This window comes from Tamandua tetradactyla, chromosome 11 (assembly GCF_023851605.1).
Source record: "Tamandua tetradactyla isolate mTamTet1 chromosome 11, mTamTet1.pri, whole genome shotgun sequence".
NCBI lineage: Eukaryota > Metazoa > Chordata > Mammalia > Pilosa > Myrmecophagidae > Tamandua > Tamandua tetradactyla.
Genome location: NC_135337.1, coordinates 50524483 through 50549947, shown reverse-complemented (window position 1 = coordinate 50549947; position 25465 = coordinate 50524483). Strand labels below are relative to the sequence as shown.

Below are 25465 nucleotides of genomic sequence, written 5' to 3'. Positions count from 1 at the left end.
TCTTACCAAATCCCCCTTTATACACTAAATAATGAAATAAAGGTCATATGATAAGCTATTGAAACAAACACATCCTCCAATCCTAATCACAATAACCGCATACTGAGTACCTCCCCAACCTCCAGCCAAAACTTGAGACTACAGCCGGCTGCTTCTAGGGCTTACATTCCGTCTAGCAGATGAAAGAGCAATACTCATTAGCAACATACTTTTGTCCTTCTTGTAGCCTTGCTTTCAAATCTAGTCGCAAATCATAAGTTTGTGTGCTGCTCAGATGTTCCTTCTTTATCTTAACGAGAAAACGTTTCGCAAAGGGAGCACGAACCGCTAGATAAGCCAGTCCCCAGGCTGTCAGGGAGCGGTTGCGTTCCTCCGCTAGACAGGAGAGCTGTGCTTTTCAGGAGAATGACTACAATGTTCAAGGCACCCAGACCTCCGCTTTCTCTTCTGCTTGCTGCAGAAAGAGATGTAACCTGAATCTTTGTTTAGGTTTTGGTTGGTGAACAAGTTAGAAAGCCAAGGCAAATGCAGAGAACAGGGTTTTTTTGTTTGTGTGTTTGTTTTCTAGAACCAAAAGTTTGCAGGCCATCTCAATGTTTTTTTTCTTCCTTTAATATTAAACCTGAAATAACTAGACTTGTCCTGATAAAGATCTTAATATGTAGAGAAGGCGGGTTTTCCGTAAGGAGGTGAGGCTATTCCTCTAGGAAAAGACTCTCCCCCACACTCCTCTTCCCTCCCTTTATGCAAGGTTCCACCCTCTGTAAAGCAAAACTTTTTTTTCCTTTTCCTGGAGGGAGAGACCTCAGTGAAGTTGGGAAAGGGATCTTAAGACCAATCTATCAGAGACTGGCCGCGGCTATAGCGGTCTCTTTGGAGGAAGACTGACATAGCATTCTTACCCTTCTGTGTGTCAGCTTTTATTAGTACTTTGGGGAGGGAGACGGGGCGTGGGGAGTCCGGCAGTCACCGACAGCCTCCGACCCTCTGGAGTTGGTATGTGATAAGCAGCCCTAGCAGTGCCATGTATTGGAAGAGCGATCAGATGTTTGTGTGTAAACTAGAAGAAAAGGACGTGCCGGAGCTGGCAGTTCCCCCTGAGAAGGTGAGCGAGCCGACGCCCGGCCAGACCAGCTGAATCGCAGTTTTCTTTGAAACGCGAGCTGTTTGGACTCCCAAATGAGGTCTAGAAATTACCTGTAACGGTTTCCTCTTTGGACCTGGCATTTTGTTGTTGTTGTTACGTAGTAGTGTTAGTTAGTAATCATTGTCCCTCGCCCCTCCCCACAAACTCACTTAACTTGAGGCATGGAGACTGTAATTTGGGAGATGAAGCCTAAAGCCTAAGACGTTTCGGGTCCATGTGAGTCGTGCTTTTATTCTGTTTACCACGGGGGTCGTGGGGGTCGGGGGGAGCGGGTGGGGAGGACAGGACGGCGGCTGGGGCGGGGGCGGGGAATCTAATCGAGACCCGGCACTGAGCGTCCGGCCGCCGGCCGTCGCCTACCGGCCAAGGGCAAACCTCCCGCCGCTGGGCGCTCAGTGCTACTCGCGGAGCCCGCCGGGAGACCCGAGGAGCCTTGACTCCGGGAAGGCCTCCCCAGGAGGGCCATTTTACTTAAAATGCCCAAATAAGCAACCTCCAGGGTACACAACGGTTACATTGTTCACCTGCGTAAAATGGGGAAACTGCCAGACTGTCCCCTCACTCTTGAGGCAGGACACGTGGGCGTCTCCCTTTCTAAGTTAAATATTGTCTCCAGCCTGTCTGGGGGGCCTCGGGCGGTACCCTTACGGGGCGCCACCGCCTGTGCTTGCGTCGACATTGGCCGGCAACGCCGGGGGAAAGCCTGGCTTTACTTCTTAAACTCCTTTTGTGTCTGCGAGGATGCGTCATCCGTGCAGCTGCGCTGGGTACCGCTCAGGGAGCACACCCGTGTGCGGCCAGAGGGTCCTGGAGACCCCCGGCTTCGGACGGGATCTTGCCTGGCTACGGAATGGAGGGAAAGAGAAAGGCGAAGTGTCAGATACAGAGATGTAGGCCGCTCGAGTTCTGGTACTTTCCACCCACTCCAAGCTAGAGTTTTCGTAAACGAAAGCAGAATAAGCCCAGACAGGCTGCGCATTCGTTTAAGAATAAAACTCCAGAAAAGGCTTGGAAACACCACTTCAGTAACGCGCCGTAGTTGCTTTAAGACGTTTTGATTGAGGTTGGGTGAGTTTTTTTTTTTTTAATAGCGCAAATTAAATTCAGCTGGATATTTTCCATTATTCGACCCGCTTTTTGCGCTGGTTAAAAATAATCCTTTAGTAGCTGAAATGTTGACTTACTGAGCAATAAGAGGCAATTTACACCTAAAGAAACGAGTGTAAATCACTCGCGGCTCTAATTGCTGTAAGTTTACGAAAGAGCTGCTGGCTCGGTTTAATCTGAAGCATTTTCATTCAAATTGTCATCAGAACAAACACCAGGCTCCTTAAATCCCGCTGTAATTAGCTTTCAAGTGTCCTATTAAACCTCTTCACCTTTCGGGCTATCCAATTCAAAAAGCCCCCTTTAAAAAAATATATATGTGTCTTGTTCTTTTAATTGCGGTTATTAAAGAAATCAAGTTTCTTCCTCCACCTCCTCCTCAATCCTCTTTTCTTCTCTCCCACTCCGCCTCCCCCCAGCACCTCCTTTAGCCGGGTGATCCCGGCTCTGCTGTGATTGACGTCTAGAAAGAAAACGCTTTGTGCCGGGATGATTGTTATTAACTTGCTACCCCCGGCGGGGGGCGGGGAACGGGCGTGCTCCGGTGAGCACTGGGGACCTGGAGTCCCGGGAGCGCCGCAGCGCGCGGGGCGAGCCCTCGGCTCTCGGGTGGCCGCTTGGCTGCGCGCTTGGGGCTACGCCGCCGGGGCTCGCCTGGCCAGTCGGCAGCGGAGGGAGGCTGCGCGCTCGCCCGCGGCGCTGGGGCTCGGGCGCTCGGGCGCCCTGACGACTGCACGCGTAGTCCGGCGCGCTGAGGGCCTTCATTAGCCCGCCGTGAGTGCTGAGAGGCCGAGGCTCGAGCTCGCCTTGAACTTCTAGTCTGCTTCTCCCCCACCTTCCCCCAATTCCATCCCGCAGTGCCCAGAGCTCATGTCGGAGGAGTGCGGGCGGACCACAGCCCTGGCGGCCGGGAGGACCCGGAAAGGCGCAGGGGAAGGGGAACTGGTGAGTGGCCCGGACCCCGGGCGCTGGGGAGGCGGCGCGGCACGAGGGGCGGCTGGCCCCGCGCTCTTTCCCAAGCTGTACGGGCCCCTCGGGGAACCGGTGGAGGGAGGGTCTGGGGCGGGGCCGAGTGAGAAACAGAGCCGGCCAGTGCGACCGGCTGGGCTGGGCCGGGAGGCACAGGGGGGCCCTCGAGGTCAGAGGTCGGCGGCCCTGGCCCGTGCGTGGCCAGACCTTGAACCCGGCGAGACGGGGAGAAGCGAGACTCCGCTGAGCCAGGGGCTGGCCCTGGGGAAGGGAGGAGGGGGCGGTGGGATGTAAAAGAAGAGGAGGGGTCTAGGACCGCCCGCGACCGAGTCTTTCGGCTTCCTGCAGGTGAGCCCGGACGGAGCGGGGGACGAGGACTCGTGCTCCTCCTCGGCCCCACTATCCCCGTCGTCCTCGCCCCGTTCCATGGCCTCGGGCTCAGGCTGCCCCCCTGGAAGGTGTGTGTGCAACAGCTGCGGCCTGGAGATCGTGGACAAGTATCTGCTGAAGGTAGGGCGGTGCCGCGGGCGCTAAGCCCGAGGGGAGCGGGGTATCCCGGGAATTTTTCCCGAGACAAAATTAACTTTTTCCTCAGATTTCCGCTCAAGTTATCGCTCAAGGTTTTAGTTTTTCTCAGAAAATCGACACAGTCTACGATAACCCTTGCGGAGGGGAAGAGTGTCAGAGGAAACTTAGAATCTCTCACGTTGTTGCAAAGCAACTTGTGTGTGACACATTTTGTTCTAGAAGTGCAGGGTCCCCGGGTGCATGCGCTGAAATAAAAAACCGACTTGTAGCGAAATCGAAGAGGAGAAAACCCTTACCCATTCCGAAACACGAGCCTGCATGATCATTTTTACTGAGGCCGGGATTATGCCTTCCTTTAGGTCTTTGTTTCCCCAAACTGCCTCCTCTTCAACCCCTGAATAATACCCACTACGTGATGTCAACCAGTTACCCTTTCAGGTGTTTCCTTTGGTGAGAACTACTGTAAAATGCCTCAAAGGATGCTTTCTAGACAACTTTTTTTTTCTTTTTAAACATAGTTTTCTTGATTTACCGTTTCCTGAGGCTTTTTCAAGGCAGAAGTTCATAGGTCTTTAAAAACCATTTTCAGCATCTTCCTGCTCTTATTAAAATTTAATACTTGAAGGGCACACAACGTTGTTTCTGTGTCATCTCCAGTGCTTGGAGAAAAAAAAAAAAAGGAAATTGATGTAAAGTTAGACCAAAAAAAAAAAAGAGCCTGGGATGAAGTGTGCTTCAAGTGGTGATTTCAGTCTGTCAAACTTAATGGCTGTCTGTCTTAATTTGTTTAACTTTTCTCTTAAAATATTGTGGGGAATTTTGGGATGGAAAAATCTGTCAGGTCACAGTTATCCATGTCATTGAGGCAGCATCATGCTCTCATGTGACTTAATCCTAATACCATGTTCCTTCAACTTCAATAGCTTTTTTTAAACCAGTTTTCAAAATAATGGTATCTCCTACTTTGAGTTAGTAGCAAACCAGTTCAATTTCTGTTTCTCTCCCTTGTTTTTCAAAAGGATCAATTAAGGAGATTATACGAATTCAAAATGCAAATTGATGGCTTTCTTTTAGTTTCCACCTCCGGGTAAAGCTTCATCTGTAATTTGGAAATGATACACTGCAGATACAATCCAGATAAAGCACTGAATTTTTGGTGAAAAGATTAAAAATGACTAAATTAATCTTTATTTGGTGGTGGATTGCTCAAGTTGGCAAGTTAGCATGACTTTCTCTTTAAATTTGTGTTCTCAATATTCCATTTGCCATGTTTCTAGACCTGAGCATTTTGGATATTTCAAAATCATTTTTACATCAAAGCTAGCTTCTCGTTTTCATTGTGTCCTCTCAATGATTAGCAGGGTCTTTAAGAATGATTCTGAATGGATCTATGAAAGTTTTAGTACTTCACAGCAGAGAAGATAATAGAAAAAAGATTATGACCAAGTGGCCTAATACAACCTCTGAGATAATTTCTGATGTTCATTTTATGTATAATGTATTTATAGATCTAACACTTCATATCTATTTGTATTATATAAAACATTTAAGTGAATTTATGTAAAGCTCTCCTTTGTCGTAACTGGAGCCCTCTCATTAAACCCTTCTTCAGTCTGTTCCACTACTTCTTATACATATGAGGATATTAGTTCTAACATGATATGGTTGCATAACAGCTCTGAGGTGGTTTTGTTTTGTTTTGTTTTCATTTTGAGTTCTTCCAGGTAAGTTTGAAATCAACTTGATTCTCTGGCAAAAATTGGTTGTTAGACCTCCTATAGTTATTGTATTTGAGGATATTGTGGTTTATATAGAAAAACACTATCTAGATAAAAGAAGACAGAGCATAACGTAGGAGAAGAATAAGATGGATGTAACACTTTAGTGCCCTGTTGTTTGGGTGTGTTTTCTGGCTTGGTTCTAGTCATATACTTAGGCATTTACAGACTAGATCAATACTAGTCATTGGGAGAGGTTTCCATTTTCCAGAATTTTCTTTCTTCGTCTTATTTTCCTCTCTGGCAAATAAATGGAAGACTAAGGTGTTGAGTTTTTTTGGTTTGTTTTCTGTAAAGTATACCTTGAAGAAAAGGTGGCAGACCAAGCATTAAACCTGGCTTTAACAGAGTCAGAGGCAGTTTATGGCTCTGCCCTGAAGCTGCAGTCTGCCCTTGCTTTAAAATAAAAACAAAAAACAAAAAAAGGCCTAGATAAGATCGAAATGCAGGAGGCCCTAAGGGAATCTGTACTTGTAAACTTTATCATAATTAGGCCATTTTAAGAAAAAATAGAATGAAAATATAGCTTCATTTCTGGGAGATCATTTCACCAGGGTTAATAGTTTCTGTTCCAGTTTCCTTGAATTTCTTTTTTTCTATTATTACTTTGCTACTTTTCAGAATGAGCATATAGTTCTTTGGTAGCAAGATAAAAACTTAAAATTCCATCAGAAATAATACTTTCAAGAATGTTTTTGGAAGGGGCACATAATTGTAAATAGAAGCCAGTGAAACTTCTCTTTCAGCTTCTGTAAGTATCCTTTCTATTTCACATCACTGAAAAACATGTGAGCAATAGTTCTAATTTAATAGAATCAGTAGGCAGATAGTCTTTTTTATGAAATAGTGTAGCAGAAGCCATATTTCACAAATTGCCTTCTTTCTTCTTTTAGGTTAAGATAATTTGTAGAGTGTAATTGGTGTTTTTTGCATCACTGCTGTACTTTTACATGAAATTTAATTGAATATAAATTTCTTTTTTGTGTCCATTTAACAAGAGTAAACTTCAAGAGTCTGTGTTGTGGGCAAGTTCAGTCTAATACATATCTATGTTTTCGAAAGCTCAAGTTGTGATGCTTATGATAGCAGCAGTTTAAATATGATACCAACAGTTTAAAGTGAGGGCAATTATATGTTCCCTGAATTGACAGTATTTCATGTTCCTTTGTAGAAAGTATGATGTGCTGTGCTTTATTAAACACCATTTTATGCCCAAATACTTGAAATATAAATGGAAAACAATATTTGGGTGCCTTTTTAGAACTATTTATAACAAGTTTATATTTTCTCCAGTAATCAGATTATTAAGTAGGTTTACCAGTACTTTACTCCTTGAGTCTATTGTTTCTGCACAGCTGTTCAGTGTTAGTAGGGAGCCAGGGCTTCTGCTATATCAATGTTTAAATCTACCTTAGCAATTTCTGTTTCGTGAGGGAAATGGATTGCATGGCTTCTTTATAAAGGTAAGTATTTATCTTACAAAGTTTCTTTCCCCCTTTCTTGTCTTTAACTGGCCCAGAGTTTATAGCTGTCTCACCAAGAAGTGGGTCGAGAAGGTGTGTAGTTTCATGTCCTTAGCTACCAGGTTCCATGATTGGGAAGAATTGGGTGAAATGTATTTAGGACTTTAAAGTAATCAGAATTTTCCTTGTTTTCATAGAGGTTTGATTTAAGGGGGAAAAAAGCCTAAATTCCTCAAAGGAATAAAATGACTTTAAACACAAAATGTGGTATATGCTAGTGTGATTTTGTGGTTGGAATCTGAAAGAGAACATATGCAGATGAACATTTATGTAAAGGGCACCTTTTGGATAACAACATTCCCAGCACACATTCAGATGTGAAGGGAACAGCTTTTTAAATTGACTAAAGCACAAACCCTGTGAATGCTAAGTGTAACATTAAGAATATGTTATTGTATTCTCCACCTGCCCCTCTTCCCTTCATAGGTGAATGACCTGTGCTGGCATGTCCGGTGTCTCTCCTGCAGTGTCTGCAGAACCTCCTTAGGAAGACATACTAGCTGTTACATCAAAGATAAAGACATCTTCTGCAAACTTGATTATTTCAGGTATATTATGAAACTTTTTCTTAGTAAAATAGACACTCCAAGAAATTGTTATGCAAAGAGAATATTGTAAATGAATTTTATTTTCCAGTTTTATTTATTGGAGTCAGTTTTCCTTATATAATGGGTTTCAAATTGAGAATGCATTGATACTTCTATTTATTCATAGTTATTTAAATAAGTAAATATTTTCCTCCTTTAGGAATTAACTATCTAAAACTAATTTTAACTATAACTTTCATTTTGGGGTTGAAAGTTTTAGCTTTAAAAACAGGGACCCTTCTTTGCCGTGCCTAGGTACAAAGTGGGAAATATATGACAATGTCCCTTCTTTGAACATATGTGTGACATAAAGTAAAATCACCAAAGAGGAAAAAAAATCAAGGTTTTTTTATAGGCTCTTACTAGTTTGCAATATAGAATGTTCCCTAATGATATATCGATAAAATGCCAGCAGTTTGGAGATTCTGGCAAACTGTATTAACTAGAAGGTGTACCATTCCAGAATCATAAATACACCAAGTGTAATTATTCTGCCTAAGAATCTTCTGTTTCTTTTGTCTGTACTTTGGTCTTTTTTTTGTGAGGTTGTATTAGGATAAAATTTTAAATGCAGTGATTTCTCTGTGTGATCTCTTTATAGTTATTCAGATGTGAAGCTTCTTCTAAAATATAGTTCAATTCTTTATGGACAGCTTTCCAGAAATTGAAATCATTCTTAAGCATGGCTTTTCAAAATTACCGTCTTTTTTTCCTATCTGAACTTCCAAATGAAAAAAAATGTCCATTGTGAAATAGAAAAATTAATAGGACATAATGAAATTTGTGATACCAATTATGTTGTTTATATTCCATTTAAAAAAGTTATTTCAGAGTTTACTTAGTGATTTGAATAAGATTACTAGGTAATTTAAAGCATTTCATGAAACCCCAAGTCCTTTATTTTATAAAGTCAGAAAATTTTACAATTACCTAAACTGTATATTTTTCATCAAAAAGTTTACCCTCCCATTTCTTCTACACTAGTAGCAATTGGTCTCTTCTCTCTCACTAAAGTTATGCTAATTTTATGTTTTTAATAGTGATTTAAAGCCCAATGGAAAGTTTAGTTTTAAAGATTTATTGAAAGTCTAGTTCTTTAGGATTTTTAAAGTTGCTTCATATTTTATTTTGAAATTTATTTTTAGTATTCTATTTTTCAGAGAAATTAAAAACAAAACAAACAACTTAAAATAACCATAAAGATATATGTAAAGGAATAAGCACAAACACATGTACTAATTTGTTTTGACCTGATTATGCCATGCCATGTCTGAGACTAGTAACAATTACTAGGGTCCAGTTACTTGGACTGGAAGAAAAAAGAAATATTTACATGTAACTTTGGCATTTTGTTAAGATTAACCTGCATTTTAATGTCCAGATATGTTCTAAAAGTTTTATATAATATGTTCCCTCCTGCTGTGGATAGCAATGCAATAGCTTTTTAAACCAAAGGGAATATTTCAGAGTTTTCTTTTCTCATCTATTAGTTAAAAAGTTGTTACTCATTCTTTGATAGTATCAGTTTTAAATGTTTAAATGTTTTGACATTTAAGTAAAGATCTTTAAAGCATTTTTAAATAATTTCAACATGATTTTCAGAAGTCATTATTTATAAAAGTTTATCTTCAATTGGTTTATTTTTGTACTTACAGCTTTTCAATTTGGGTGTGTATGTGTGTATCTTGAATCTCTTGCTTAATTTATAAATACAATGATATTTGTCAAAATGAGAAATATTGAAATTCGTATTCCATTTATTTTAAAAGAAAAAAAATCCTATGTTCCCTTAAAGTAACAATGACAAAGTTTTGTGACTATCTCGTTTCTTGTTTACCATATTGATTTTAGAAAAATAATTGATTTCTGTTTCATTTCCAAGGATTTAAATACTTAAATTAATCCATGAGTAATATGTTAGTTAATCTTAGATTGATGAATGTCTCACCAAGCATTAAAAATCTTGGCCTCCTACTCTTGTGTTCACTATAGAAGGTATGGAACTCGCTGCTCTCGATGTGGGAGGCACATCCATTCTACTGACTGGGTCCGGAGGGCCAAGGGAAATGTCTATCATTTGGCGTGCTTTGCCTGCTTCTCATGCAAAAGACAACTTTCCACAGGAGAGGAGTTTGCTTTGGTGGAAGAGAAAGTCCTCTGCAGAGTGCATTATGACTGCATGCTGGATAATTTAAAAAGAGAAGTGGAAAATGGTAAATATATACTTAACATATCTTTGAGTCCTTTGGGGCAGTGAATACAGGGATAAAGCCTATTTCTCCAAGGTTACTTTAAAGCATAATTATTATTATTATTATTTTTAAAGCATTATTTTTTGCAGAATGTGATTGTGCAAAAATTCATTAAGTACTCCACCATTAATGATAGACATTATCTGTTTATTTACATAGAACCTGTGGTATGTGTACTTGCTTTGTGCCATATTCACAGAAGCAGCCTTGGATTGGGGTTCTCCTTTTCTCTATGTAACCAATGGTTTCTCTTTATTTGTCTTCCTAAGGATAGGTCCCTAGGTGTATTCTTCTAACTTTCTTGCACTTTTGACTAAATATACAAGCCCATAAATGAAATATTGTTTCCAAAGCCTATTTGTAGTTTGTTTTAAAACTTAATTCAAGGGATTTGTAATCTAGAAGATGCATACAATTTCACACCAAGCCAAGAGATGTAAGGAACCTGTTATTACATGACATGAAGACCCATTTGAATTCTCAACATGTATGGTGTGTTTTTTAAATACAGGTAATGGGATTAGTGTGGAAGGCGCCCTCCTCACAGAGCAAGATGTAAATCACCCAAAACCAGCAAAAAGAGCTCGAACCAGTTTTACAGCAGATCAGCTCCAGGTAGACCTGACAATGAATTTATGATTTTGGAAGCTCCTCCCCACCCAAAAATTCTGTAGCAGTCTCTGTGCTGCCTAAAAACGTTTTTATGTTTTCTAAAAGATTAGTCTGTGTTTTTTGTGAAAACTGACTTGGTGAATGTATAAAGACATGTTGCTCTAAAACTTTATCAGTATTTTCAGAGTCATGATTTGAGTTAGTCATTCAAGCTGTTTCCCTGGGGTCTGTTGATATCAACATCAAAGTAGAGGCAAATGTAGATCAGTCCTGATTTCCTGATAATATCAGTTTAACCCAGGCATTTGTATCACTACCTATAATTGCAACAGAAGACAAAATATTTGAGACTCTTAACAGAAGGAGATATACCACATGTGGGTCTATAGAACACTAATATGTTGGTCTTTTAACAAACCACAGTCAGCCTTCTAATGGACTAGATTATATGTTTTCTGAGTAGGAAAGAATCAAATATGCCTCAGCATAAACAGGAACCTACTGGCTGTGTCCAATCAAGTAGACCTTCTCTTGTTTTTTAGAGGGTAGAGGGAGTAATTCTATAATTTTATGTTAAAGGTTGATTATATCCCCTGAAGAAGGAGGGATTATTTTCAGTTAGCTGTTCTAAATGTAACTATGATTGTCATGTTTGCTTTATTTAAATCATCAAGAAAATAATTAAATAATTGCTCCTTGCTTTTTTTAAAGTCTACATATATAATGGTTCTTTCTGGCATTTTTTCAGATAATGAAATCACGTTTTCTAAAAGATTAATATGGCTGAAATATTTGTTTTAAGTTAAGGTAAAGTAACATTTATTGTGTTCTCCCATATACCAGGCACTGCTGGGTGCTTTATACATAGTATCTAATTTAGCTCAGACCTTAGTCAGACCTTAACATTATGCAGTATTAACAAACAAATCAAAGTAATTTTTTGAAAGGCCACACACAGTATTCTAAGACCTGCCAGTAGTTAAGATGACTATACTAAATGTATTTCAAAAGAAAATTTTTATTTTGACAATGATTAGGAAAAAACCTTGACATGGCACAAATATTTGAAGAGAATTTAATGGCGAAAATAATCTGGTGTTATAGTCTAAACCCATTTGAAACAATTCCATTAGATGACTGTTTTGGATTTCTTAATTTAGGCATAAACAGGTGATCAATAAGTAGTAAAATAAAGGTAAGGTAATTTAAAGGAATATCTGTTTGAACATTGCTTTTCTGAGTGCCTGTTGAGTTTCAATGAAAATAATACAATACCCTAAGTTAGGAGATTTGAATACATGTGGGAGACCTGGCAAATATCTCTTAGCTAAAATGTGTCTGGGTTAAAACAGAGTACCGATTATAAATATATTGTTTTGGAAATAGGCTGTTTCCATGAAATGCTGGCTATAATTTTGAAAATTACAAAGTTGGTATCTTTAATGTAAAAGATTATTAAAATTATAATTGTGAATTTTGAAGCCACTTTAGGTAGATATATGACCTCAAAGGAATGTAGTTATAGATGCTAATTAAATAAATGAACATAATATGCGTTAAGGTCTTTGTAAGCCAAGTTCTATGCCAGGCATTTTATCTACATCATCTTTAATTCTTGCAACAGTTGCTTGAGGGAAGCCTCATCCAAGAGGTGCAGGAACTACCCCCCAAGGCAGGCCACCCAGGGAATAGCAGAGAAAATATTTGATCCCAAACCTCTATGTTTTCATTTTGCTTGATCTCTCCAGGAGACCATACATGGAACTGCCCCTTAACAAATTGCCACATAATGGCGCAGCTGCTAAAACAAAAAGTGAGGTTCTGAATCTTGTAAATTGCCTTATAGTTTTAAATTACAAATATGCATAAAATATTTAAGCCAGGCATTACTGTATTAAGATTTGTTCTAAATCATAAGTTTTTAAAAAATGTACAACAGAATCATACTTTTAAAAATGAAAGCTAAAGTGAAATGCTTTCAAAACATGTCCTCATTTCTCCAATATTTATTAGCATTTACCATATGCCAGGGATGAATGAAACAAATGAGACAAGATTCTTGTGTGCAAAGAGATTTTAATAATTCAGAAACCTGGGATAGTTGTAGATATTTAAAAAAATGGAATAATTTATTTTTGTCAGAGTCTCTAATAAATCAGGCATTCTACTTTCCTTGACAAATTGTCCTACTTTCCAGAAAACTGAATACATTCAAGTAGTACTTGAATTCAGCAAAATAATAGAATCTTGTAGGTGACCAGTGAGTCAAAATTTTTCCTTAAGTACCTGCTTTGGATAGAGGAGAGTTAAAGTGGCAGGAATAAATGAGAGAATTTCCTGAAATTCTCCTCTACAAATTTATGGGAAGAAAAAGTAGCTTGATTCAGAGGATGTGATAGAAAACTATTTCAAATATTGTCCTCTGTTTGCAGAAGTGATGTTTAAGAAGTTCCTGCCAATATGATGGCATGCTTGTTGTAGGTGGAGGCTTTTGATTGACGATTATTAATGTTAACATGCCCAGGGTAGCACCTACTTTAATCTGCTTTCAGAGTGAATGGGTCAGCTGCTAGTATTCAGACTTGTGGTATTTATGTAGACCTCCTGGCCGTAGAGATGCTGAGTGTCTGCAGAGGCTCACTCCTTGACCCTGTGAGAAGAGGGGTAGCTTTCTCAAGCATAAGTGACTGGAGAATACAGAAACTGAGTAGAAATTAAGAGGGTTTTCTGCAAGACCAAAAACTGAAAGCAAGGTCAATGAGCACTTTTCCTTCATTATATTCCAGTTCTAAAGGATCAGTATTGATTTTGACTTTGCTTTATTCCTTGATGAGAAATTGCTTTATTGTGATTTGATTCCATTGTTAAACTTGTAAATTTGAAATGCATTTGTGAAAAACAAATGCTATATTTGTTTAATAAATTATCAGTAATGATCTTATGAGCAAATCCCCAAATATCTCTTCAGCTTTTCTCTTTGAAAACTTAAAAAATATAATTTGTACATATTTTTTTTTTTGCTTTGAGTTGTTACATGCTTGACTACATATAAATACACCTGTATTTGAACAGTAAGATACCAAAGTAACACATTAGGAGTAAGAAAGGAAGACTGAAGTAAACTGAGGGAGATTGTAAATGTTTTTGGTCGATTCTGCTCCTTTCTAAGCAAAATTCTATATGCTGTTTACAGTGAGTGTATAGGTACAGTATAGCTGGAAGGGATGCCAGGAATACTTTATTCTAGAAGAGTAACTGGAGAGAACTTAATTGGAAAAAAATTATATAATTTGTAAGCCTAATAAAGTTTTGCAGGACAATGCTGGTCTTTTTCTCCACATGTTTTTTCACACTTTTCCTCATGTTGTCAAGGTTTATTCTACCTAAACCTTTAAGTGCATCCTGTGGGACAGGAAAGGGGGCAGCTATTTTGCCTAGTAGGAAGGGTGGAGAAGCCAGCAGTGTTTAAGATCTTTAGAAAGGTTGCTTTGTCCCCATTTCATGCCTGAGGACAAGCAGTCATTTTGGATGCCAGACTCTGCTTTCCTCATTTTTTATGATGTATTCCTCACATTTTATAAAACTTCCCCTGATTGACTGGCTCTCAAGTAATAAAATTCAAGTATCCCATTTTATCCTTGTAATGATTCCCTTTTCTGAGAGAGTTCAAAGTCCTTGGCTTCTGCTTTTATTCTGGCACTCTGTCCCTTCACCATCCCTCTTTGCCTTGTATTTTAGATAGTTATTGGTATGACTGTCTTTTCCCCAGGAAATGGACACTAGGGACGGTTTTTTTCATGTCGCATCTCATAGCACCTAGCTTAGTGGTTCCACTGCAAAGATTCACAGCAGCAACACCTGAAAACTCTTTCAGTACATAAATATTTGGACCCCAGGACATTCTTACTCAAGAGGTTGATGGATGTCTCTTTTTAAGAACCCAGATATCCCTTTTCAAACAACAGATGTTCAAAACAATTAATGACAGAGTCATTAAATAAACTAGATTGCATCCTTGAGCACTGTACTATTTGCAGACCAGTAAATATTAATTAAGAGCTCTGAACTTGTTTTTAGTTCAGTAGAGATTGGAGAATAATGTGATAGGGTTTTTATATTTTAAGTTTTCTGATGCTGGCATTTCTTCACAAAAATGATATAAATGGTAAATGAGAAATTTTTTTATGCATTTCATTTTTGGGTTGCAAAAATGGAAGAAATAAAAGGTGAGCTTATTTTTAACAGTATAATTGAGAGATAAGATTTTATGCTGAAATGGATTATGTTTTAAAGATATCAGCATAGCAATTTGTTGGTAAATGTACAGAATATGCATCTTTTATCATTTATGCATCCCTCTCTGTATTGGTTTTCATTTAATAAAACACATGTATCACATTTTCTTGTGCATGTCTTATCTCTCCCACCAACAACATGCAGATTGAGCTTCTTATTTTTAGCTATTTACCACCTACATTTTTTAAAAACAGGTTATGCAAGCACAATTTGCTCAGGACAACAACCCAGATGCACAGACCCTTCAGAAACTGGCAGAAAGGACAGGCTTGAGCAGACGTGTGATACAGGTGATTATTTAAAAAGTTAACCAATAGAGATACAAAGCATGCAAATTCTAGGCCTCTATGAGTGTGGATGATTTTTCTTTGTGAAGAAATGTCAAAAATTTGCTTCCCATTTTATGTTTCTTCACACTCTAAATCAATCTTTTAAAGCTTGTTAAATAGTCTGGTTGGACTGGGCTGACAGTTATTAGATGACTTTTTGCACGTTACTTCATACAATGTTCACAGCAACCCTAAAGTCTTCCAAGCTGAGAAGACAACTGTGATTGAAACCAAGATCTGGTTTTGGAGCCAGTGCTTTTATTTACTTTTTCACGACTGCGTGTATGTACATGTGGGTGTATATATGCGTGCGCCTGTGTGTGTATAGGCAATGTTGTTGGTCACCATATCAGATCCAGATTCAGGGAATGGTGTGTGAACAGAGCTTGGGAAGGATGAGTTAGAGATTTATTGGAGTGTAGGATTGATGTTTAGAAATGGTGGAAAATGAAATGGGAGGAGCTGAACTCAGCGAGGCCTGTGAATGCAGTGCTTTCTTTAGCAGGAGAAAGCTGTGATAAATGATTTTAGGAAGAAAGGACTCATGAGAGTAGATGGGAATAATTAGAGTTGGGAGAGGTTAGATAGAGTTAGACAGATCAGTCAGACTCCCAGGTGAGTAGTGAGTTTACAAAAGAGTCTTGCCTGGGGTAGCTGTCTTATATACTTCATTCAAGAAGCACTTTGGCTGCACATTGATGACAGGTGCTGGATGTTGTGGAGACAAAAAAAGGATTTGCAAACTAAAATTAGGAAGCAGAGGGTAGTCAAGGAGGACTCTTAAATTTGAAGTATCCATGGGAATACTGTCACTGGCAGAAATGTTAAAGTCAAGATGGTTTGGTAGGTGAAGGGAGATGAACTCTATTTTATTTCTTCTGTGGATTCAGTGATAGTGACAGCTGGGCACGTACATAAGTATTTGAAAGAATGAAGGGTACTAAAGCAAAGAGATCTAAAGCAGTAAAATTGGATGAGATCCTTTAGAAATATATCAGAGAAAGTAAAAAGTGAATAATGGACTTTAGGGAGAGAGCAGGTTAAGAAGTATTGTTTGCATGGAACTTAGTAACAGAATCAAGGAATGAGCCTAGTATAGATGTATCTTGGATGCCAAAGAAGGGAAGTGGTTTCAAGGAGGGGGTGATACAAAGAAAAGATAGGTAAGACCTGATTGTATTAAAGCATCTTTAAAGACCTAGATTCCCAGAAGTTTAGGTTGATGGCAGTTAGTCCCACCACCTCAACAGTTTTCAAATTCCAAGCTATTGTGTTTATTTTAGAATGTCAGTTTTAAAAAGGGATTCACAAGCTATTACTTCAAAAAGTGTGTTTCTTTTAAAGAACAGCCACCAAGATTGTGAAGAATCTAGAAATCATGGGCTGATATTAAAGATACCAGGATATTTATCTGAAGATAAGAAGGTTATGAGATATTAAGAGTGGGTGATATATTCAGGGTAGATATCTTTAGACATATTTGAAGGGCTGTTGTTCAGTGAGAGAAAATCAGTGCTCTGGAAGGGAATGCAGGAAAAAGCAGATTTCACTCAGGATGAGGAACTTTCTCAATATGAAAGGCTACAAAAATGGCATGGGCTACCGTTGGAGTAAGTGAGTTTTTTCTTTGCTGAGAAGTGAAGCTTCCTCTGTCTCAAACTGTAAATATTTCTTTGTTGTGGTAGTCTCGACTACATATTTAGCTTTTCACAATATTTCACAAGAATTAATTACTGTGATCTCAAAGTAGCAACCATAATCTGCCTCAGCCTCCTTCCTAGTGTTGGGCATAGTACTTTGCAAAAATTTCTTAAAAGAGAATTCTCATTAGTAGGCCTAGAGTCTAATATGCAAAAAAGTTAATTATTCAACAACTAGGGAGAAAAGATGCCCTGATACATGGAGACAGTCTTACCTTTACTAGCTACAAGTATGGTTAGCGAAACATAAATAAAAGACCACCATTATATCAAAGTCAAAGGATAAAGATGGTGATTTCATTTTTCTTTAGCATTCTGCATCCAAATATAATCATTATTCACATACACATTACAGAAATAGAATAAAAATATACTGCTAGTTTTTCAATCAATATACTTCCCACTTCCATATTAGATCTGTTTTTTTTAATGGGATGAATATCAAGCATAGCACAACTTATTTAATTTGTTTCCAATGTTTCACCTTTATAAACAGTGCTATAAAAAAGCAATATGAGAGTGCATGTGTGGTTCAATGGTAGAATGCTCGCCTTGCACGCAGGATTCCCAAACCATGCACCTCCCCCCAAAAAACAAACAAAAAACCCAATATGGTATGCATTCACTTGTTGTTTACTTAGGATAATTTCCTAGAAGTGAGATCTTTGAATCAAAGTTAAAAACATTTTTTAGGGCTTTTGACTATTAGAAAAATTGTCTTCCAGAAAGTTCATAATAATTCATTCTGCCAGCAACTACACATGAAAATTCTCTTTTCCCCTGCTGACGCAAATTCTGAAAATGATACTGTCATTTTGTCTTCTTTCCTAATTTGGTTGTAAGAAAGAAAATTTTATTGTTTTCATTTCTGTTTCTTTTATTAGCCATGAATTTGAACACGTTTTTATTATTTTGTAGTTGTTAAAATTGTATATTGATAGCCCATTTTTTTTCTATTGGGTTACTTCTTTTATCTCCATCTTAATGATTATTATGGATGTTTAATCCAATCTATTATGTGGAGCTTTCATGGTTTATCAGTTTCTTTTTAATTTTATTTTTTCCACGTAGAACTTTTATATTTTTACATATTCAGAGCTCTCAATCTTTGGTAGTTTTAGATTTCATCATGCTTCTCCACCTAGAGAAAATATCAGTATTGGCTTTTGTTTCCTTAAACATTTATGATTTTAAGTACTTATATCTAAACTTTAATATCTCTGGAATTGAATTTTGTTAGCATAGGGGTAGGGGTTTATCTATTTTTTTCTCTCAAATGCTTAGCCAGTTTTCCCTAAATCATGAATTAAGCCATACTTTCCAATAATTTAAAATTTCATCATTTTCATACACTGAATTCTTGTATTTGGTTCTTGGAGTTTTCTAAGAGATTCATTTTACTCTTTCCTTTAGTAGAATGATCTGTTTTCATCTTATATTGTTTATGATTCAGAACTTAAAAGGCAAGGGCTTAATTTTAATGTAGGTTGCTGAGATGAAATTTTAACTCTTGTTTGAGATTTGCAGAGCAGAAAGGAAATTTTAAGTCAGTGAGGAGATTAAAAAGGACTTGTAACTGAATTCTGAGCTAGGTAGCATTCATGTAAAAAGTTTTGTCTTGTCGGAATCGTCAGCTATATTTTGCTGTGCAGATTACGTGACAACTTGTGTTTGCAAGCCATTTTCTGCCTAGTTACTTGTAGATGATCTTGCCAAGGAACTATTTGAATTAATATTAAGGTAGTTACTCTGCTATTCCTCCTGCCTACTTTATATTTACTTTCCAAAGTTGAGGGATTCTTTATTTTTCTATTCAGTCAAAAGATGGGATATTTTGTTTGTTTGTTTTTTAATAATTGAGTATGTTTCTCTAAACATATAATTTATTGGAGACCAAAAAAAAAAAAAAAAAAAAAAAAAAGAATCTGAAAAAGCCCTGGAAACCGTGGCGCCGTATGTACTAGATTATAAGTAATCCTTTAGAACATCTCCTGGGCACAGCAGAAAAGGCAGGTGGTACATGTAGGTCTCTCTTGCAAGTTGAGAAATTGTGAGTTTATAAGCTTGGTTGTGTGGGTGTTGTGGCAGCAGTGGTACCTTTGTTAACAGAGCCAGTGGGCAAAACTGTGGCTGGAAACTTTGAGTTGTGATCTCTGTGTAGGTATTTAACAGTACAGCTAACTCTGCAGAGCATGGGGAAGGCGACTTCCCGCTCATTTTCCTTGACATATGCCCAAGTCTACAGCCCAATTGTCCTACTCCTGAAACACTCCTTGCCTGCCACCTTTCAGCCGCTTGCTACTGGGCTGTTTACACCCTTTAAATTATAATTAGTCATTGGTTTCATTCCTTTAGTTTCACTTACTGGAGTTTATACTTTCCCAGTCTTCTGTTTTTGAGACCCAAGGGCAAGACATTTCAAATGTCTTTGAAATTAGACTAATTTTTTCATTTTAATTCTTTCCAGCTTCCTTCTGTTGCACTTTAATCATCCCCTATTCCCTTTTGCCGTCAAATAACTACCCATCAGTCCCTGGACAAAGACCTAATGCCCTGACCTTACCCTAGTCTTCTCCCTTGATTTCAAATGATCTTATTCCCTTAATTTTTTTTTTAATCCCTCCATGTCTCTTTCTTATCATGACAGATTTTTTTTGGAGTAATAAGAAATAAATGGTAGAATGTTTCATGATATAATGATGTATTAATAGTTGTGTTTTATGAACGTCAGGGAATTCAAACACAGGAAGATTATTTACTGGGATCAGTGTGGGTAGGCTAGTTACCTAGAGGTACACTCCCAGCTTGCCCTGAATTTGCTTCCTTTATTTCTGATAGAATAGACAATATGTGGTTAGCTCCTTACATTTTGTAAACTGTTTCACTAAGAGATGCGTTTGGATTTTACTCTACTGAAATATTACCAGTTTTTTCTTAGTATGGGCTTGAGCTTGACACATTTCTTTGTTAATAGCCTATGTATTTTCTAAGAGAAATTGAACTCAGCAGGTTTAAAATGTGTCTGGAATAACTAAATCAAAGAGGTCTGTAGAAAGCTTTAAATTCTCAGTAGGGATTTTAGTCATTTGAACAAGGATTTGAAGCAAGTCCAGCAGGTGTCTAAGAATACATTTAGTAGTTTTTTTTTTTTTGTAACTTCTGATTGAGGGGATTTTTATGTTTTTCTTTTTGTCCCAAATGCCAGTAGTAAAAAACCAAGGAGATTTTTCTGAAATTCTTGAGCCTTTTTTCTTTTATTTGGAAGATGCTAGTTTTAGCATATAGTTGGCCAGACAGCTATTATTTGACCAAAGAAAATGATCATTGTGATTTGGGCTAAAATGTTTCCCTTCTGTCTACAAAATTTTTAAAAAGCTTATTTAGATTTATATTGTACTTACGCTGAAGAGTAATTTTTAGACTGAGTTGGTAAAGCACTCAGAAGCTGATGTGTGACATAGCTGCATTACTCTTCTCCCCTCTCAGGTATGGTTTCAGAATTGTAGAGCACGCCACAAGAAACACGTCAGTCCTAACCACTCCTCCTCTGCCCCAGTCACAGCAGTCCCACCTTCCAGGCTGTCTCCACCCATGTTAGAAGAAATGGCTTATTCTGCCTACGTGCCCCAAGATGGGACGATGTTAACTGCGCTACATAGTTATATGGATGGTAGGTATCCCAAGCAATCATTAACTGATAACTTCTGATATTAGATTATTGACATGCTTCATATTTTGAAATATTGCCTCAGTAGTAACTTAAAATTATGGTGATGGTAGTGGTGGGATAGATGCAATAAAAAGTAGAATTATCCAGTGTTCTGATTTCTGTGACAGTATTTTAAGGAACAAGTTCAACATCCATTTTTTGGCTAAAATACAAATATTGATAATGATGACCTTTAGTGCTTGATTTTTACTTTTCATCAGATAAATATTTAAATACTATATCTTCCTTTGGTCAGAGGAAGTATTAACTCCACATTTAGATTTTCACATTGGGTTTTACTGAGTTTTGTTAAATTTTTTTTATTGAAGCAAAACATAAATAGAGAAAATTGCTTACACAATCAATATACAGCTTGATATATTACTATAATGAATATATCCATGTAAATACTACCCAGATGGAGTAGAACATAGTTAGCACACCACAAGCCTCTCTCATTCCCTCTCCTAATCATTTAACTCTTCTTTCAAAGTAACATGGTCCTGGCTTCTAAAACTGTGTTTTAGGTTTGCCTGTTTTAGCACTTTATATAAATGAACTATAGAGGATGAATTCTTGTGCTTTTCACGTCTTTCAGTTACTTGGTGCGCATCATCTGTATTGATGCAAGAATCAATGGTTTGTTTTCATTGTTGCATAGAATTCCACCGTTGGAATATACTGCAATTCATCCATTTTATGGGTGATAGACATTCACATTCTTTCCCAGTTGGGCTTTTATGATATTGTACGTACCTTTTGGTGCAAACCAATTCACCCTTCTATTTGATAAGTACTTGAGAAAGGAACATAGGGTAGTAGGGTAAACAAATTTAGTAGATAACCAAGCAGTTTTCTATAGATGTTGAACCAGTTTACACTTTGATCACTATATGAGAGTTCAAGGTGCTCCATATCCTTGCCAATACTTGGTATGGTCTGCCTTCTCACTTAGAGCCAATCTGATGTGTACGCATTGTTTTAATTTGCTTTTCCCTGTTGACTGATAAGAGTGAGCATTTTTTTCTCCAGGCATTTGTAGATACTTTTTTTGTGAAGAGCCTATTCCTACTTTTTGCCTGTAGTTCTATTGGCTTGTCTGGATTGTTTTTTTCCATATTGATTTGTGTTAGTTGTTGATATATTCTGCATAAAAATAAGTCATTTTCTGGTTATATGTAGCAAATACCTTTTCCCCTCTGTGGCTTGCCTTTTTTCTCCTCTCTTAAGGGCATGTTTTAATTTTTTTAATGAGCAGAAGTTCCTAATTTTAATGTAGCCTGTTATAACAGTTTGTTCCCTTAATAGTCCGTTTTTGATGAGCTGCTTAGGAAATTGTTCCCATCCAAAGATAATGAGGATATTCCTACCATGTATATTCTAGATACTTTGTCTTTGACATTTAGATGAAGAATTCATTTGGAATTGAATTTTGTGAGTGGTGTGATATATAGGGAGAAAGAGGCTTTTTGATATGTTGATGAGAAATACTAATTTCTCAGTTGCTCTGTGAATGTCATATGTGACATTTGACATGAATCTAATGTCCAGATATGGTACGTGTCAATTTTTACCTCTGTCGTGTTCTTTGGTATGTTCATCCTTGCACCAGTACCTAGCCACTTTAATTGTTCTTGATCTATAATTGTTAGTATCCACTGACTTTCTATGTTCTTATTCTAGTTGTATTGCCTATACTTGGTCCATTTCAATTAATTTTACTAGCTTGTCAATTCCACCAAAAAAAAAAAAACTATTGAGATTTTGATATAATCTATCACAGTAAATCTATATTACATTTGTGTATTGCATTAAATGTATATTAAGAATTGTAGGAAACTTCACTTTTAATATTGTCTTCCACACCATGAAGATAGTCTTTCAGTTTATTTAGGTCATCTTTATATTTTCTCATGTTTTAGAGTTTTTTGTATAGTGCTATTATACATCCTTTGGTTAGTTTTACTCCTAAATATATTTTTGTTTTGATTCAGTTATAAGTGGTATTTTATCTGGATGTGGAAATCTAGGTTACCAGTTATTTTCTTCCAGCACTTTGAATATACAATATCATTGTCTTCTGATTTCCATTGTTTCTGTGTTTCACATATGGATTGCTGATCTGACACCATTTTTTATTGTTAAAGTCAGCTCTTATTCTTACTCTTTTGAAAGTCCTTTTTTCCCCTGCAGCTTTCCTCTTTGTATTTGATTTTCAGAAGTTTTACTATAATATGCCTAGATGTGCTTTTTGAATATGTAGCTTGATGTCTTCCATTATGGAAAAGTCTAAGTTTTTGTCCCATCATATATTGTTTTTGTCGCTTTCTCTGTCTCCATTCTGGGACACTAACTGCCCTTTTTTTTTTTTTTTTTTTTTTTACATCTTGTTGCCATTTCCCATATGTTTCTTTCATTCTTTTCCATATTTGCAGGTAAAGGACCTTCATATTTCAATTGATAATGTCTTCTGACCTGTTTTCTAGTTCTCTAATTTTCTTTACATCTAATCTGCTGTAAAACTTATCCATTGAGTTATGAATTTCAGTTACCATATTTTTCAGTTTTACAATTCCATTGCATTCTTTTGCATGGGTTCTAGTTCTGTACTAAAATGATCTATCTTGTCACTTTATTCCTTATTCAGTTGTTGTTATATTAGTTATAGTTTTACTAAAGTTCATTTCTAATGATAGCTCTAATATCTGAATCTCTTGTAAGCCTGTCTTTGGTCAAGGCACATCTTCTTATTTGTAGGATTATTTCTTTCCGCATATCAGATGTTGAGCATGGAAAACTGTAACAATAATTTAAGGCTCTGGTTGATATCATCTAACAGAGAGGATTTAGTTTTGCTTCTGGTGGCAAGTCAGGTTAGCTTAATCCAGTCAAGCATCAGTCCTCACGAGGGCTGGCATATGTCTACTTCACTACTTGTTGGACTTAGCCTTTTGGGGTCCCAAACAAAAGGAGGAAAGTGGTTTATCAGGGTTCCTTGCTCTTCAGTGAGCTCTGATTGTTTATTCCCACCACCCAGTCAAATCTAACTTCTGTGAAAGCCTTGCTAAACTTCTTACCCTTTCAGGCATTCATTTTTCTTTTAAAATTGACATTCACCCCATGAAAGAAAATTAGTTTTGTTTTCTTTCCTTTCCCTTCTGGAACTTGACAGCAAGTTTTCACTACCTTAGTATCTTTCTGATTCCTTCCGCAGATTTTTAAAAATTTTGTCCTGTTTACCTAGTAGTTCTCAGAGAGAGGGTTGGTTTGAAGTAGCATCACCCTTCTGAAAGTGGAAATTTATTTTAATTCTGGTTAAATAAAAAATCAGAGCCTGCACCATTGTCCCTACTTAAATTAGCATTAATATTGTTTGTTTTCATATCAAAGGCTGTAATGATGCCTGAGTCAAATGTATTTTGATAGTATGTTTATGGAGGAGGAAGTTATGCATTAATAAATGGAAATTTGGGGGCTTATCATACGACAGCATCATGTCAAAACTAGGAACATCTTTGCAGACAAAGTTCATGTTTCTTTCTGGCTGTAAGATCAAGTGCAGTGAATGGGGTATGGGTGGAGGACATTAAAGTGGTAAAAGCTTGTGACCCCAAATAAAGATTTGGGAGGAAAATTATTCTTGGATTCTCGTTTAATCTTATTTTCACTGTGCCGAATAAGTTAATGCTTCTGCTGAGGTCAGTGGACTGAGCACAGCTTGGTGCCCTCAGCTATATTAGTAATGAAAGCAAATGGCCTTGTTTGTTTTGTTTGTTTTTAAATCAGTTTTCTTCACCCTACTAAGCTGATCTGAAAATTTCTTTCTATTTTGTAGCTCATTCACCAACAACCCTTGGACTCCAGCCCTTGTTACCCCATTCAATGACACAACTGCCAATAAGTCATACCTAATTCCTTTTTTCAGGGATAGAAGTGATTAAGGATATAAACTTGTCATTTATTATGTGTAAAATATCATTGAAAGGATATTAATGTTAATTTTTTATTTAACACCCAAAGCATTTCCAACATCATTTTGCTGCCCAGGTATGTATCTCTAGTTGGCCTGCAAGACACTTTTATTGATTCTTCATTTTTTGTAAAACGTATGTTTACAAGAAGAAAACAAATCAAAACTTTTTTTTGTATTGTCTGGAAATAGTTCGCTCTAATATGTATCTGTTAATTTATTTGTCATCTGAAGAGCACTTTGCCTAAAAGAAAGGACTGACAAGTGTGCAAAATGTTTACAATCCTTTGTGAAATTGTAGTTTATCATTAGTTTGTATCTGTAAGTTATTGTTATAAAATATTACCTGTATTTTTTGTTATATACGACTTTATACTTTGAAGCTTGTATCTGTGAATTTGCAACTGAATTTATTTTGCCATTGTTTTCTGAATGAACTGAATAAAGCTTCTGTTGTAGCATGCCATGCAAACACATTATTGTGTTTGTGGTTGATACATTATGGCTGTAAATAACACTATGGTTTAATAAGCCCACCATTCTAAGTTTATTAAACATTTTCCATTCTTGTGAAAATTCAACCAATTTGTCTTTTTTGGGTTTTCAGCAAGTAAGTTGACTTTTAGTCTCCTTAAAATATAACATCCTTAATAATAAAAAAAAAACACTTTGTTTTGAACTGTGTTATTTGTACATTTTAATCAGAAACAATTTGTAGATGATTGCATCTGCTCTACAAAAGATCATGTAAAAACATCTAATTTCGCAAATAATCTTTTTTGGACTAACTAATAAAATTGATGTGAAAGAAATGACAGAGCACTTTTTAAAATAACCTTTGTAATATTCCAAACTGGAAATGAAATATGAGTCCTAAGAATATATTTCTTCAAGGAGAGAGGAGAACTAAAAGTATATCAAAGTTTAAGAGCAACCTCCTAGAGTAGAGACTCTTTGT

General features: G+C 37.1%; 1 protein-coding gene across 3 annotated transcripts; it reads left to right on the top strand.

Annotated features, from left to right (window-relative positions):
* Positions 1-819: 819 nt before the first annotated feature.
* LHX8 (LIM homeobox 8) lies at positions 820-25148 on the top strand. 3 transcript variants are annotated; one of them, XR_013159073.1, is made up of 9 exons: positions 820-1105; positions 3113-3199; positions 3572-3733; positions 7479-7600; positions 9632-9852; positions 10403-10506; positions 14994-15089; positions 20385-20498; positions 24373-25148. XR_013159073.1 is itself a non-coding variant. In XM_077119498.1 (9 exons), the coding sequence occupies exons 1-9, from the start codon at positions 1025-1027 to the stop codon at positions 24447-24449; spliced, it is 1134 nt and encodes a 377-aa protein (XP_076975613.1). In that variant the 5' UTR covers positions 820-1024; the 3' UTR covers positions 24450-25148. The 3 variants fall into 3 exon arrangements, 2 of the variants coding, with proteins under 2 accessions (XP_076975613.1, XP_076975614.1); XM_077119498.1 differs by having other exon boundaries at positions 20315-20498; XM_077119499.1 differs by lacking the exon at positions 820-1105 and adding an exon at positions 1342-1363 and having other exon boundaries at positions 20315-20498.
* Positions 25149-25465: the final 317 nt, after the last annotated feature.

Excerpts from the sequence above, each read along its gene's own strand:
- LHX8 (XM_077119498.1), top strand. The coding sequence starts at position 1,025 with ATGTATTGGAAGAGCGATCAGATGTTTGTGTGTAAACTAGAAGAAAAG. Across the intron at positions 3,200-3,571 it reads GCGCAGGGGAAGGGGAACTG|GTGAGCCCGGACGGAGCGGG; the intron begins GTGAGTGGCCCG and ends GGCTTCCTGCAG. Across the intron at positions 3,734-7,478 it reads TGGACAAGTATCTGCTGAAG|GTGAATGACCTGTGCTGGCA; the intron begins GTAGGGCGGTGC and ends TTCCCTTCATAG.